At 38.3% G+C, this 15,274-nt stretch overlaps 3 protein-coding genes across 8 annotated transcripts in view; 1 reads left to right on the top strand and 2 right to left on the bottom strand.

The window, feature by feature from the left end:
• Positions 1-485: 485 nt before the first annotated feature.
• Positions 486-1,722, bottom strand: LOC105281377. Of its 2 annotated transcripts, none has more exons than XM_011342570.3 (3): positions 1,565-1,722; positions 826-960; positions 486-743 (listed from the first exon to the last, which is right to left on the bottom strand). In XM_011342570.3, the coding sequence occupies exons 1-3, from the start codon at positions 1,637-1,639 to the stop codon at positions 606-608; spliced, it is 348 nt and encodes a 115-aa protein (XP_011340872.1). In that variant the 5' UTR covers positions 1,640-1,722; the 3' UTR covers positions 486-605. The 2 variants fall into 2 exon arrangements, with proteins under 2 accessions (XP_011340872.1, XP_011340871.1); XM_011342569.3 differs by having other exon boundaries at positions 826-978; positions 1,565-1,715.
• Positions 1,723-1,903: 181 nt separating this feature from the next.
• Positions 1,904-10,505, top strand: LOC105281378. Of its 5 annotated transcripts, none has more exons than XM_011342576.3 (6): positions 1,904-2,380; positions 2,502-2,605; positions 2,934-3,074; positions 4,674-4,888; positions 4,967-9,809; positions 9,892-10,505. In XM_011342576.3, the coding sequence occupies exons 3-6, from the start codon at positions 3,024-3,026 to the stop codon at positions 9,901-9,903; spliced, it is 5,121 nt and encodes a 1,706-aa protein (XP_011340878.2). In that variant the 5' UTR covers positions 1,904-2,380; positions 2,502-2,605; positions 2,934-3,023; the 3' UTR covers positions 9,904-10,505. The 5 variants fall into 5 exon arrangements, with proteins under 5 accessions (XP_011340878.2, XP_026824499.1, XP_026824500.1 ...); XM_026968698.1 differs by having other exon boundaries at positions 1,904-2,351; XM_026968699.1 differs by having other exon boundaries at positions 1,904-2,280.
• Positions 10,506-11,993: 1,488 nt separating this feature from the next.
• LOC105281380 overlaps positions 11,994-15,274 on the bottom strand; it is a 65,043-nt gene continuing 61,762 nt past the window's right edge. Inside the window, exons 17-19 of the mRNA XM_011342579.3 lie at positions 14,527-14,727; positions 13,779-14,006; positions 11,994-13,498 (exon numbers count right to left, since the gene is read on the bottom strand). Coding sequence (XP_011340881.1) covers positions 12,831-13,498; positions 13,779-14,006; positions 14,527-14,727 — 1,097 coding nt within the window. The 3' untranslated portion in view covers positions 11,994-12,830. The remainder of the gene's footprint in view (positions 13,499-13,778; positions 14,007-14,526; positions 14,728-15,274) is intronic.

The raw sequence follows: 15,274 nt of genomic DNA on the forward strand, positions 1-15,274 counted from the left end.
CTCTCGAAAAAAAGAAGGTAGAAATATTTCTAATTTGACATCGATGAACTGAAATCGAATAACTGCTTACACAAAGAATTAATAATATAAAAATAGGATATAGCTGATTTATATCCAAGAAAGTCTGTACATAAATCTTCATTGTTCTTGTATTGAAAATGAGATAATAGGAAATAGCACGATTTAACATAGAATTAAATGAGTTTTATTTTCCAACAGTACGACTTGGTAAATTAAACGACACGTTCGATAGTTTTATTTTCAGCTGACAATTGAGTACTAGGTAAAAAATTTTTACTGTGCAAACAGTGATAGAGTTTGAGTGAAACAAGTGTTCTTATTATTGCTTTTTATAACAAAGTTTACTTTTAAAATGAACGAATAAAATGCAAACTTGTAATACAAACTACTTAAAAGAAACCTTGAAATTTACAAGATTTACAAGTGAAAGTGAATGGCATTAAATACAAAATATGAACCTTCAATTTCATTTAAGTATTTCAATTTATTTTTTAGCATTAACACTCTGGATGTTAATACAGGATATCAGTAGTACCGATAATATCTATACATTTATTATCTACATTATATTTACTCGTCTATGCTCAGATAATATTCAAGCATTCCTTAGCTATGAAGTAAAACGATTGCAACGTGCAAAGACCGACGTATGCCACTGTGAATCTGAACCAGAACTTATCCTTCGCGCCTTTTGCCAAGTATACTGGCTTGTCTATCACACTCTGTGAACAGAAAAAGAATGTTATAAGAAATTCTCATTGAGAAATTGAGATTCTAACTAAAAGTTATTAGCACAATACTTGCCGCAAAGTACTTATACTCCGCCCACATCTTTGGGCTAAGAGTAGCTGGTTTTTTGTCAGTACAGTAGTTCAATGCTGGCGTTATTGTCACTGGTTTTGTTTTTATCGTATCGTAAATCATTACTGGCTCTGCCTTCTGTAAAGGAAGAGGGGACTGAAATGACACAAAAGTAAAGCTCTTACATTTAATGAAAATATAGCTTGCATTATGTTTAAGATTAGACCAGTTATTGTTATATTTTTTAGAACAGAGATGAGAAGTATACTTATAGAATAGATCCGAACTATGCCTGACATCGATGTTTCTATATAATAGTTTCAAAGTCAAGCTTCAAAATAACGCGATTACGAGTATGCAATATACTCAGATAAAAACATTCTTAATTATCTTTCAATTTCGCTCTATATATTATAATATAAAATCTGGCTCAGAAAGTGTTACATGAGCACAGGCATATTCGAATATGGCCGCACGGTTGCTTTACAACGATATCAAGTTCGATAATCAAGTTTGATAACGAATAATTGACAATCGTCTCGGAGCAGTTCCAAAAAAATTAATGCACTTGTTATACGGTGGAAACACTAGATACCAGATACTGTCACAAATCGAAATATTCAATGCGGAAATATGCAGCTGATCGAGGCTATTTCAAGTTCGAACATGCCACCAGATTTATCACCGATTTCTTTACTCTCAATTGTTGTCCGCGTGTAACATCACGTGTATTTTCACTTACGACAGGATAGAGCGGCTGGAATTTGGTGGACTGCTTTAGTCTACCGGTGAACGCATTAAATTGGTAAAACCGCATTTTGCAATTACGCAATCAACACTTCAACCACTTCGTCTTTCTTCCAACTTACTGAAGGTTTTAGGCATGAACTGTTCTTGACTAGAGAGTAGTCTATATGTTGTACGTATTGGCTTGGCTACAGTCCAGTTAGCACTGCAAATGCTACATCCTTTTCCTTTTATATATATATATATATATATATATAAAAAGAAAGTGTTTTTTTGTAGCATTTGCAATGCTTAACTGAATTACAGCCTATATACGGTTACACGATAGCCCGATTTTTGAAGTTAAAAGATAAACGGCAATAATAATATGATAACTTTTTAATTCAATTTTCAGAAAAATTAGAAAAATAAAGTGGGAAAAAGAGCAAATATTTTGAATACAAAATTTTTCAAGTAAAATGCAAACTTGAAACATTTATGTGACTGAGATAGGAGTTTTGTTTAGACGCTATAATATATCTAAAACTGATTACGTGTACTGAAAGTACTTCAAGTTTACTTCTTTACTTTCATGTCCTCGCACGATCACGGACATATTATGTTTCCGAGACTAGCGCGCTCTGGTAGCGATCATTAAGAGGTTAGATTTTGTTGCAGGAAGCCTCGTGAAAGAGTGTTGTGTTGGGAAAGGACATTGTTAAGCTTCTTACGGTTTGTAGCGATACTTGTCGATGAATTGATCGTTAGTTGCGGACGAAACTCTGATGCGAATATCGAATCAGGTTCAACTCGCAGTAATTATCCCATTGTTGTATGTACACATACATGATATGCAGTGGATCGCTTCTGTGTGATTCCTTCTACTTATTCATTATCGTTGGCACGTGCATGTCTTTCACGAATCATCAAATAAAATGTTTTTATTGTTCCAGGTGATATTTCATAGTAGGAACGGATTGCTACTGACATGGTATGTCTCTGTAGCAAGGAAAGAAGGCAATGTGTTATGGATACTCGATTGTATAGCATCATTTAGGTATGGTTCCATTAAGTTAATCTGATACTCATGCTTTCTCATTGGATATATACACTGCAACAAGCAATATATGTGATAAGTGTATTATGAAGTGTATGATGAGTAATGGATTCTTAGAACAATTTATAATTTATAAGAGTCATTAATTTAAATATGTATATACATGTGTAACATCTGATTATATTACTTAGATGTATTTTGTGTGTGTGTGTGTGTGTGTGCACACTCATGATACTTGAATAATTAAGATTACATGCATACTTCTTTTATCATTTCATGTACTAATATATTTTTGTTTTTTAATATCTAATGTCTTTTGTTTTTACAGTTGCAGAATCCTTTTGAAGATCTTGGCTCTGCGTTCATTGTGATAAGGATACAACAAACGATCTGTGATTGCAATTAACAAATCAAAACGATGAGTAAAACGATAGAATCAGTGGAACCCTTGACTGCAAGAATTTATCCTGTAAGAACAATCTTCATTTTATATCATGTTTCATATTAAGCTACAACAGAAAGAACTGATAAGTTCCATTAGAATAATGTTAACACGTTCCTCATTGCATCGATTTTAAGAGACTTTCCGTTCGTATCACGTAGATCATTTATGTAATAAGTGCCATTGCACACAATTGCTCAATTAATGATGCTATGAGACATATTTCATTGTTCATTCATTCATTACAACGTTTCTCGTAACAACGAGAATGTTGAGTAGCCTGAACTAGGAGGCCAAGCTAGACAAGTTGCGCAGCATATGGAACGTGTTAAATAAAGCTTTGATTAACGTTACGTTCGGTATTTCGTGTCTTGTTTCGGCTTCTTGCCACCATGGCAGCTCTTTCATGCACTGTTTTACCGATCGAACCGGAAGTTGGTTTCAAGTGTCATGGCTACATGCGCAGCTTCATGAGATATATTGGGTTGACTAGAAAATCTGTGCGGGTTTTTGTTAAGAATTAATACAAAGTTTTGCGTTTAAAGTTTGCTAAAAAAAATCTCCACGGACCTTCCGGTAACGCAAGACTTTGTATTAAGTATTAGCACAAAGTTTTGCGTTTGGATTCTGCTAAAAAAATCAGCATGGAGATTGTCTGGTCAACCCAATGCAACAACTTATCGATTCATTTCACTAGATTTTACGTAAAATAATAATCATATCAATACTGAATCAGTATCGAATGCGTGCAAAAGACAAATTAAATTGCTTGATCGGATAAACCTTTGTACTCGGGTTCACTCTACAGTTGAGTAAATATTGATTTGGCTAATAATTTCCCTCTTTTTCGGCAGATGGTGCGGTTAACATGACAGGCGTTACTCGTACATGTTTATATATACATATATATATATATATCTATAGTAAATAAAGTGGTGTCGACGCTCAATTAAGAAAAACTTTGCTCAGATTGGTTAAGTTCTGAGCATTTACTGTTGGTTTAAATATGGAGAACAAAAATGAGTATATGCGCCAAATCGTACTGTTTCATTTTTGCAAAGGACATAGCGTTACACAGACAGGTGAAAAGATTCGAGCCGCGCATGGGCCTGATGCCATACGCGACTGGATCATTCGCGAATGGTTCCGGCGCTTCCGATGCGGTGATTTCACCTCTCATTTTCCACGTCCTGGACGGCGGACTGAAATTGATGTTGACCAAATCAAAGCGATGATCGAAAGTAACCCATCCTATAGAGCACGGGAGATAGCAGAGACACTAAAAATATCGAAATCTAGCGTCGTGAATCACTTGCACAAGCTTGGTTACGTGAAACGGTGCAATGTTTGGCTGGTGAACGATGCGAAAAGCAAAGGGAAATTATTGGCCAACCCGATATGTAACGAGGAATTGGAAGAACCAGTTCAGTAAATACCTTATACGCATAATGATGTTGCAAGTTGTATCGATCGAACGACTGCAATATTTCTCATGCATAAAAAGTTTTCTTAGAGTTAGTCTTTGCAATGCTTTAACGTACGAGCGTATGTTTATGATGTAATCATAATAATCTCATGTCAATACCTAAGGTACCTTCTTATTCAAGATTGACAATTTGCTTTCAGAAATTTGGTCTTCATTCGAAGAACATTTTGCGCGTACCGAGACTGCGCAAGAATGCCAGAATTAAAAGATGGGGCCCACGTTATCACATGTCCATACATAATGCCGTGTTTAGAAAACACTGTCTGCCTTACACGCCGACCGAGCGACCGGCAAATCTGAGCGAAGAGATCATGGAGTCTGATCCACTGTACGTGTGCAAGCATTGCAAAGATTGGTAAGTGACACAGCAGCGTCATCATTATAGGATTTTATGAATCCTTCGTCACGAGTGTGACTGAAATCTCTCTTTCAGCTTTCGCTTTCGAAGCAGCTTCGAGGATCATTATAAACGGCGTAGTTGGATCTTGGGACTGTGGTGTCAGCACTGTTTTGTAACGGTGTGCACCCATACGACTAAAATCGGCTCTGCGTGTCCCACGTGTAGCAAAACGAACGCTGACAAACGCGCGTACTTGCGATCACAGGGTCTACTTGATAGAAAGTTTGGAGTCACGAAGATATTTTACAATCAGTGCCAACTGTTTGAACACATGAAGATGCACGGTATTACTTTGGTAGATATAGGCGATCTGGTGCTGATGCCGATACCTGCTGGCATGAGCAGTAGTAATTGGACCGCGGAGCTCGAGATAGCGTGCGAGGCAATAATGGAACATACGTTTATTTTGTGCACGCATGTTATGGACTGGCTACGCGTATTTGACGTGCAGGATAAATGGTGGAAACTAATTGACAAAAATGACAACGTAATCGGTAATCTCGTCAAGAAATATCAAGGTCGAGAAGTGTTCAAGAAACTTGAGAAATCAACGACAAATCAATTTACGCATTTCATCTCTCTTGGCACTGACGTTAGCAAGAGTCCTGCTGATGAATTTGACGACACTAAAGATACACACATCTCCGACAAGAATGTGACAGAGAACGAAGATAATCCGTGTATGTCAAACGATATCGCTTTCGTGGATTGTGGTTCTATGATTCCGCATTATTTTGAATCGGAATCATCAGTGGAACCGGAATCATTAGTGAAATCGAAACTAGTAGTAGAACCGGAACTATCAATAGAATCGGAATTACCAGTAGAACCGGAAACAGAACCGTCATACGTAGTATCCAAGAAATGCTCAACCAACGTTAAGAATAAAGATAAAATGAGTAACAAGAGAAAAATTCCGCCTCATAAAAATCTCAGTTTGCCTGAAACAGATGCAAAGGATGTTAAGAATAAAGATAAAATGTGTAACAAGAGTAAAATTCCGCCTCAGAAAAATCTCAGTTTGCCTGAAACAGATGCAAAGGATGTTAAGAATAAAGATAAAATGTGTAACAAGAGAAAAATTCCGCTTCAGAAAACTCTCAGTTTACCCGAAACAGATGCAAAATCTGGAAATACCGTTATAGTAAAATATTCCAATAAAAAACTTGTTAAACATTCGTCCAAAAGTAATGTGCAGCAACAGAGAGTACGATCACTCCTAAAGGAGACTGTAGAGAACAGCGTCGATGAATCTGCAGTAGAAGCTAATGAAAGATTAGATAGTCCAGTTAAGATAGATATCCCGTTTTCTTCCAAAAAGCAGGTATTGTCCAAGTTTAATTCAGAGCAAAATCTACAGAGTTTAATAAAAAATAATAGTTCCAATAAACGTAAATTTAGTAAGGTACTAGCCGTTCAAAGCCCAAATGATGCAGATGTTATATCGAGAATTGGTGAAATTCCATCTCATCTTGTTTTCAATGAGAAACTGATCCACATGGAACAGGATTCACGCCCGCTCGCGGATAGGATTGCTCGTAGCAAGAGTATAGAAAAACAATCGAGGACATCGTCGTTAGGTAACAGCAGAACAGACGATGATACGCTATCACAAGTAACGTGTAATTCCATTAATACCAAAAAGAAGCAAATGGATGATAAAATCATGCAAGTAAACAGCAAGAAGTATCTTACGAAATCTGCAAAAAATGTTACAAAGCATTCGGAAAATTCTTCTAATGTATCGGTGCTACATGCCTTGAACACTTCAATCCCTATCGATTCTGACGAACCTGAAATTGTTGATATGAAGCAAGCGACTTCACTTCACAACGTCCCCTATTTAATGTCATCGTCATCGTATTCTTCTAATGTATCGGTTCTACGCAATGCCTTGAACACTTCAATACCTATCGATTCTAACGAACTTGAAATTGTTGATGCGAAGGTTGATACGAAGCAAGCGACTTCATTTCACAGCAACCTCCCCTATGCAATGTCACCACCATCCTCTTTCGAGGTACTCAGCAATGAGTCGTTCGTTAGGAAAAATTCGATTACATCAAAATTAATCTCCGTAACGCCTCCGAAGTGGCTTTCGAAGACACATTTCTTGGAGAAGATATCGCTAGTCGAGCAAGAAAATGGAGATCTTTACATGGACACAAACGTAGCAAATTATAACATAAAAGGCCTTAATCGAAATATATGTGACACAATATTTAAGCTGCGGCAAGAAATGATTATTGAGTTTCAGCATTTGAATAATCTCGAATTGAAGAAACGAATAGACCATTTGCAACAGGCTACTGAAGAGACAGAGAAAGTTTTGAATTTCATACCGGGCCACATCCTCAACGAGAAGTTAAGAGCCATCAATACTATGCGGCGTATATTAGACGAGAACTTTCAGAAGTGCGATCAAAATATAACAACGAACGATAAGGATGATGATGATGATGATGATGATGCAATGCTGAACGAATGGGAATCAGAGCTATCAAAGAATTTGTGTTCAACGTGTGACAAGTTGATGAAACCTCAATCGTATATTGTTGGATTTTCGAAATTACCTAAGAATGATGATATTTACTGTACTTGCTATAAATACGTTTGTCACGAGTGCCGCTCTTGCCAAGATAACATGGTGCAGTTTGTCGCGCACCAAAACTTCCACAAGAAGAGGGAACCTTACGTTTGTCCAGATTGCCGTCTTAACTTCACATCTGAAAAATCTTTGGAAGCTCACGTATGGACCGTTTGCTTACATGCACTGAAGAAGCGCGTATTTGCGTGCAAAATTTGTGAAATAGACGGCTTCAGGGATATGGAATCAGTTGCTAGACACTTCATCATTATGCACAGCAATACGAAGATCGCTTGCGAGACTTGTTTTAAAGTATTCTCCTCACATGGCGAGTATAAAAAGCATGCGCAGATGCATTCACCTGTATCAGAGCAAAATTCGGTGATACGACTGGTTATATGCAGACTGACCGGCATAATTATGCGATACGATGACTACATGTCGTACTTGGAGGACTTTTATGGAATTCGCAAGTTAATATGGTTCAAGTGTCCCCTCTGTCCGTTGACAGTTGTAGAAAATAAACATATGACATCACTATTAAACGCTCATTTACGAAATGTGCACTTGTTTCGTTTGCCAATGCTCATTAGCAAGGAAGCATTGACTTTAATTTACGGGAAAAAATACACAAAGTTATTTGCAAAGACAAACAAGACTTTAAGCGCGCCTATACGCGCCGATATAATAGTACCGAAAATCGTGACTACTGAGACCATTACTTCAGAAACGTTCGCGTGTGTCTCTCAAGATTCACAGGAAGACACGAAGCCTGTAAAAACCGAGGAATTTGTTGACGAAAATTCACAAACGGCGGAAAAAATTGATAAGGAGAAAATAGAACTGTTACCAAAAATTCTCAATGTTCGATCGATAGTTGATCTAAAGCGATCTGAATCTAACAAGACAACTGCGAAAATTGAAACAAAAGAGGAATTAAGTCTTCAAACTGAAGTAACGAAACCTGATAGTGGAAATCTGCTACGTGAACATGCGAAAGAAGCAATAGAAACGGACAACATTAAACCTGATATCAACAAAGAGACAACAAATGCTAAAAGTAATAACGAATCAACTGCTTTGCACGTTGCAAAATCTGAAAAATCTCCATCAAGGGAAACGAATGATGTTCACTCGCCGCTCGAATCGAGTAAAAGCGTTTCAAATTCCGATTCGGTCTCTAAAGCAAACACAGATGGTCGTATAAAGGTAGTTGACATTAGGAAGATATGTAAACCCGATATCGAGCCGCTCGTTGTCACCGAGCAGTGCGACTTACAGATGAAGGATGAAAACCGTAGCCTTCTAGCATCCATCCCGGAACCGCCGCCGCTCGCCAGAATTCCGCAATATTTGCTTAAACCTACGAAAGCTGAGAATCCGGCTGATAGATCAAGGGACGTTGCAAGATCTTCCGTTTGCAGAAATGACAAAGCGAAAGGACACATCGCTATACACGGGCCAACAGATATGCAGGAAGAGGATGTCGATTACCTTTGCCACTTGTGTGGTGAACAGATCAACACTTCGTGGTCCGTAGTGCGGACACATTTCCGGGAGAAGCACTCGGATGAGTGCAAGTTGGCGATAATTTCTCCGCAGTTGCAGCGGATTTCACCCGATTTTATCAACGGCGGTTACAAGCAGCATCTTACCAGCAGTAAGAAGCGGAAATCCGACAGCACTTTATTTGCGTCCAAGAAAAAACGTCGGTGGACACCGAAGAAGTACGTGGACTTGAGTGTGCCTATGGGATTGTGCGTGGAACGAGAAACGGCGGAAGATGGCGAAGGTAATTTCAAGTGTAAGAGATGCGATCAACGGTGCACAGATATGTCCGATCTGAGAGAGCACATCGCTGCGAATCACCGATTAAAAGGCCATTACCTCATATGCCTGGAATGTGGCGAGAACTTCGTGGTCGCGCCTAGCTTGCAGATGCATCTCAAAGCTTTCCATGGGATAGAGGATCCTATTATTTATATGAGCCAAAATCCCTCGTACGCTCCTGACACTGACGGCGACTCGGAAGCGGCAGGGAAAACGACGGTGGCCAATCAATGCCATGTCTGTATGGCAGTTTTCGAGGACAAAGCTGCGGTGGACAAGCATCTGAGGGTGCACGGTATGGCTTTCCTGAATCGCAAGAGAATAGAAGCGAGAAATGCCCAGAAAACTCCCGAGAGAAATGCCAATCCGGAGAAGGATAAACGAAGCGTTGTCGAAGATAATTCAAGAGAGACCGTGAAACGAGATAAGCCGGCGGAAGCAATCCTAGAGAAACTTAACGTAAGTTGATATCCGTCATATAGAGAAGTAGAAAGTAGAAGTAGCGTTATCGATTTACCAAGATAGATGTTGATTGTTTCAGGCGGTGATATAGTTGCGGGGGATAAAGGAAAACAGTTCTGTAATATACTAAATTCATTGTTATATTAATTCTTATTTATAAGTCTGTATAATATACACGCTCAATTGTTACTTGTTATTATAAAATGTTAAGTTATGAATATTAATGGCAATTAAGTTCATCTTTTTCACATGTAGCATATTATTAGTTTACGTATTTATAGATCAATTGGATAGAAATAGAAAACAATTATAAATGATTAGAAAACATGATAAATGTTTTGAATGATTTTGATAATTGAATTTATCCTATTGTAAAAATTTTGTATTTTCTTTTTTTGCACTATCTGGAGAATTGTAAATTTTTTTCGCACGATACATCTATGCATAAGAAAACGTTATATGTAATTAATATTAATGCTAAAAGTGTGATCATAATGTAAATGTATTATGTTTAATACATATAAATATTTTAATAAAAATCCGAATAAACAAATAGAAATTATAAAATAATATATATAATTTTTTTATTTTACAGATTAGTGTATTATATTCTTTGATTAAATATCTATTATGCATGCACAGTATAAATTGTGAGATGGATATGGATAACAATGTTCAATACGATAAGATGGATAGAATATATAGTTCTTTATTACATCATTCATATTTGCACAGACAATGCTGATTATTGCTTAGTCAATAGAGCTTTAATGATTGACACATCGAGATACCCGAGTTACGAAATGAGTCGGATAGCCAGATTTCCAATGGAGATTCCTTCGCAGAGACATATCCTTGCCACTTTTGGTTTTATCTACATATTTATACGCATATACGTTAATGTTCAGTGGCATGAAAATATCGGTACGTTTCAATGTGTTCACGTTTTACAAACAAAACGTGGCGAGTTCCTTATTTTTAAATCACTTCGAGCAGATATATTTTCATTGCACATGTGCGCAGGTACTAGAGAAAAGGTTTAGGGCACTGAACACTTTGATTTGTAGTCCCCGTAAGCGTACTTGTAGTTTGTCTTTCAAAATATTTGGAGTTCTTAATCAATCAGGGAAATATCCTGCCCTCAGACTAAGCATAATTAATCATGAGTTGAAATTGTGAATTCTCAAAAGAACTGGCGTTTTTATTTTTATTTCCATAATTTTTCTTAATTTTTAATAGGCATGGTAAAAGCTTTTAATGCATTATATGCATTTTTAAATGCATTTTAATGCTTTTCTTCGGAGACATAATCTTTCCAACTTAAGGGGGGAGCCTGCTTTAGAACGTTGAAAATAAGGTATAATTTTACGAATTTTTTTTGGAGAAACTATACAGCGGATCATTATAAAACTTTGATGCATTTATTAGTACATGTTTAAAGATAAAAAAATTATTTTTTGATTTGAATATATCGCCTGTAGAGGTCGTCCTGGAGGCATCTTAGTGCAGCCGGCATTGTAAATTGGTGAGCATTCTCCTGCCTCCAAATTTCATCCAAATTGAAAAATTGAAATATTTTCTTGTTATTTATGAATTCCCATCGTCGATGAACCTTTAATATTCATAAAAACATTAAGTTAAACAATTACTTTTGCATGAAAAAGTTCAACAACTTTGCCTAAAAATCGTACTTTTGTGTTCTAAGCTCCACCATTTTGGCACTTTTCAACTTTTTTCTTCTCTCTTTGGTTCATCGACGATGAGAATTCATAAATAACGAGAATATATTTCAATTTTTCAGTTTAGACGAAATTTGGAGGCAGGAGAATGCTCACCAATTTGCAATGCCGGCGACGCGGCTGCACTAAGATTTCTCCAGGACGACCTCTACAAGCGATATATTCAAATAAAAAAATAATTTTGTTTATCTTTAAACATGTACCAATAAATGCATCAAAGTTTTATAATGATCCGCTGTATAGTTTCTCCAAAAACAATTCGTAAAATATACCTTATTTTCAGCGTTCTAAAGCAGGCTCCCCCCTTAAATCAGGGCCAAGAGGATCCAAATTATTTCGCGCGAGAGAAAACACTTGAAAGTAAGAATATCGCAAATGTTGGTCCCTTTTATGATCCATTAAGACAAACGGTGCGTACTCTTACGGGTGCTATTTACTTTTCTTTGGCACAGTTACTAACGAACACACACGATTAAGATTACATCGCGATTGGTCCATGATCCTCGCGGTCTAGGCATTACGGGCAAGAAACCTGCATTCACACGTACGCCACTTTGCGGGTTCATCGCATGATCACGACACGCATCATATTTATTGATTCGGGCACGAACAACGTTATAACTCTCGTGTTAAGTTGAGCCGAATGTTTATATTGTCCTTTTGTTCCTTTTGTTGATCTATATTGCATTGACAGTGTCGATTTTGTAGCGTTCCACTGCACAGTTTCCGATTCACCGCTCAATTTATTATGCCTCGTGAATAACCGATTATAATATCAATTCCTAATAAACAACGTTATCGCTATTTCATCATTATGAATTAACTATCGAGAGATCTAGCCGATTTTTGAAATGTCGATGTGAAGCTATCTAACGTTTGACGCTATAATTTAATGTTATCATAATTTTCATGAGTTACACGTAGATGGACTTTTGCAGAGACATATCATAGTGTTGCAAGCCCATAGTGTGTCTCTAAGTAGTTTGTTAGTTTGGTGATAATATTATACTGCATGATGATCTTTTTCTGTCTATCACACGTAACATCTAAACAGATGCGACTTTTAATTTGATCTCTGGATTGTCTAAGCGGGCTACGGTAATTACGAATTTTGATAGATTCGCCGTCCCACTTTCGAAAAAACGTCAAAGTGTTGCGAGTGGAACACGAGAAAATCAACGTAGAGTTTGGACGTAGTCTCCGACAATATCGTCTATCTGAAATGATGACTTTATCACTCAGCAGAGGCTCGTCACGATCACGTTTGCACACTGTTACGCTACACAGTAGTCGGTCTCTTCTCCTCGCAAGAGACACCCGCGGTGTGACCGTCAACATCGGTGCTGGCTGCCTCCCCTGGATTATCTGTGTCAACCACGGAGATGACTGGACTTGACGGATGGGAACTCGGCTCTTGACGAAAGTTCGAACCAGTTCCACGCCAAGTCTCGAGGGTGGAATCGTTCTTTAAGGGCACGGAATCACCGATACCGATTATCTTCGGGGACGAAGAGGATGACGAACTCGAGCCATTCGCTTTCAGTTCGTATTCGGCGGGGCTGACTGGATCTTGGCTGTCGTTCTCCCGGAACAGCTTCCTCAGATCACTGGCCAATCTAGTATCGACTGGGCTCATTTTCGAGTCTACGGTGATGGTCAAAGGCAGGGAATCAGGTGGTTTCCTACCTCTGACGGTATTGGCCAGCTCGCTGAAAGGAACCCCGACCTCACTCGTGGCCCATACGTCGGAATTAGGGCTGCAGGAGCCACGGGATGTTTTAGTGATTTTCGATTTCGACGCGTCTTCCATTGAGTGCCAACGATGTGGTCTCGGGATCGATGTACCTTGCGCGATGGCACTCAAACTGTTCGTTGGGATTATTCGATGGGGAAACCGGGGCGAACCGCGTATTTTCTCTCGGGACGACGACTGACTCGTGCTCACCTCTGGAACAAGTTTTTATGCCTTCATCACAGTAATTAAGAGAAGTAGTAAAATCCGAATGAAAGGAAATTTTCAGACTTTTTCATATTTATGCGCATCGTGCAATAAATGAAATAGCTCTTTTCGATAACACAATTTCTTCATCGAAATTTAATGTCAAATTTTAATTTACAAGAATGATAAACTTGCTTTAACATTTGGTATCCTACGCAAAGGCATTTGACCAAAAAAAGAGATATTTAATTAAGATAACATGTTAAAATTAAGGGACAGCTCACTCACGTGGTGGCAAGCTGAAATTTACTCTAGGCTCGCTGCTTTCCTTGCGACGTAGCCCTAGACTCAATCTACGGTCTTCCTCACTAGTAATACTAATTATTGGTCCTGAACCGCATCGTGCATGAGGCGAGTGAGAGCCTTGGGCATCTACCTGGCAAGTAGAAGCAGCCCTCGCACCAGGCACTAAACCAGCGATGTAACCCATGTGGACTCGAAGCGCTGATGCGACCCCTAATGAAGATAATACGAGTGGATAATTGTAGCCGCACAATATAAACGTTAAATACATGAACATATGAATTATAGGAAATTGGAGAACCGAGAAGGAAATATAAACCATGTTCACTAAAATCAATTTTATCATGTTACGTGTTACGTAATACGAGATGATGTATGACGTGATATTCTCCCCCATCAATTCACGCATAATCGTAAACTGTAATGTAGAAATGAGGTCGAAATTTAATTTGCATTTATTTTTTAAAAGCGTAAGCATTTCCTCATGGGAACGATTGAATGCAAAAATGCAGATTATACTGATAATCACGCGGACGGTACTACTTTTCAATTTGATATCCTTACTTTAAATCTTCCGTCGTCGTCGCGCGGCCGGCTTCACAAGAATGCTCTTTTGCGAGAGAAATTTCCTCGTCTCTGACGTCGTAGTATACATGTACAGCTAAATCGTGTCTATCACACTACCTTCAGCTCTGAAACGCTTTTATTCTTTTATTCCTCGACGCCTTCTTACCGGTGAACGACGCGGTGGAGGTTTTCCTGCTACTCGGTCTGCTGCCGAAGAGGCTGAAGAGTCGTTGAAAAACTCCCAGGCGGTTCGGTCCCTCGGTCTCCCGGCGACGGTGCAGCTTGTAAAGGTCGGCCAGGCTTTGTCTGGGATCGCCCGGCTCCAGATCCGGTTGGCTGCTAAATGCTACGGTGCCGCGGCGTATGCCTAATTTCAACAAGATCCAGACTCGTACATGACGCGAAACCCCATTATACGTCGTGCGATCATTATGATGGACACGCTTCATTGAGGTCTGACCTAGCCGCTGGGACGTAGGTTCCGCGGAAGCGAAAGCACGTACGAATTTAAACGACATTTATGCGAGTCATGATCCACGGCTGGAAACATTCGCACAATATTCGAAAGGAACTTTTCCATCTCTATTACGATAATTTCACGAGGATCTGCGCGGATGAATAATATTTTATATATTCCTGTTCTAGTCTCTATCAATCCGAAATGAAAATTGTCTTGATAGAGGAGGAAGAAGGTGCTTACATTTCCTCATGGTAGTAAAACACTGTAAACTTATAGAATTATATAAATATTTCTTTCCCAATTATGCACGTTTTTGGACTAACAAATTGAAATATGTTTTTTATATTACATTGTTCGAAATTTCTGCTGTAATTATCTAAAGATTCAAAGTCTGTTAGAATTGAGATTATAAATTACATGGAAATACAAAAGTAATAAAAATGGATAAAAACGC

This window comes from Ooceraea biroi, chromosome 3 (genome assembly GCF_003672135.1).
Source record: "Ooceraea biroi isolate clonal line C1 chromosome 3, Obir_v5.4, whole genome shotgun sequence".
NCBI classification, from domain to species: Eukaryota; Metazoa; Arthropoda; class Insecta; order Hymenoptera; family Formicidae; genus Ooceraea; species Ooceraea biroi.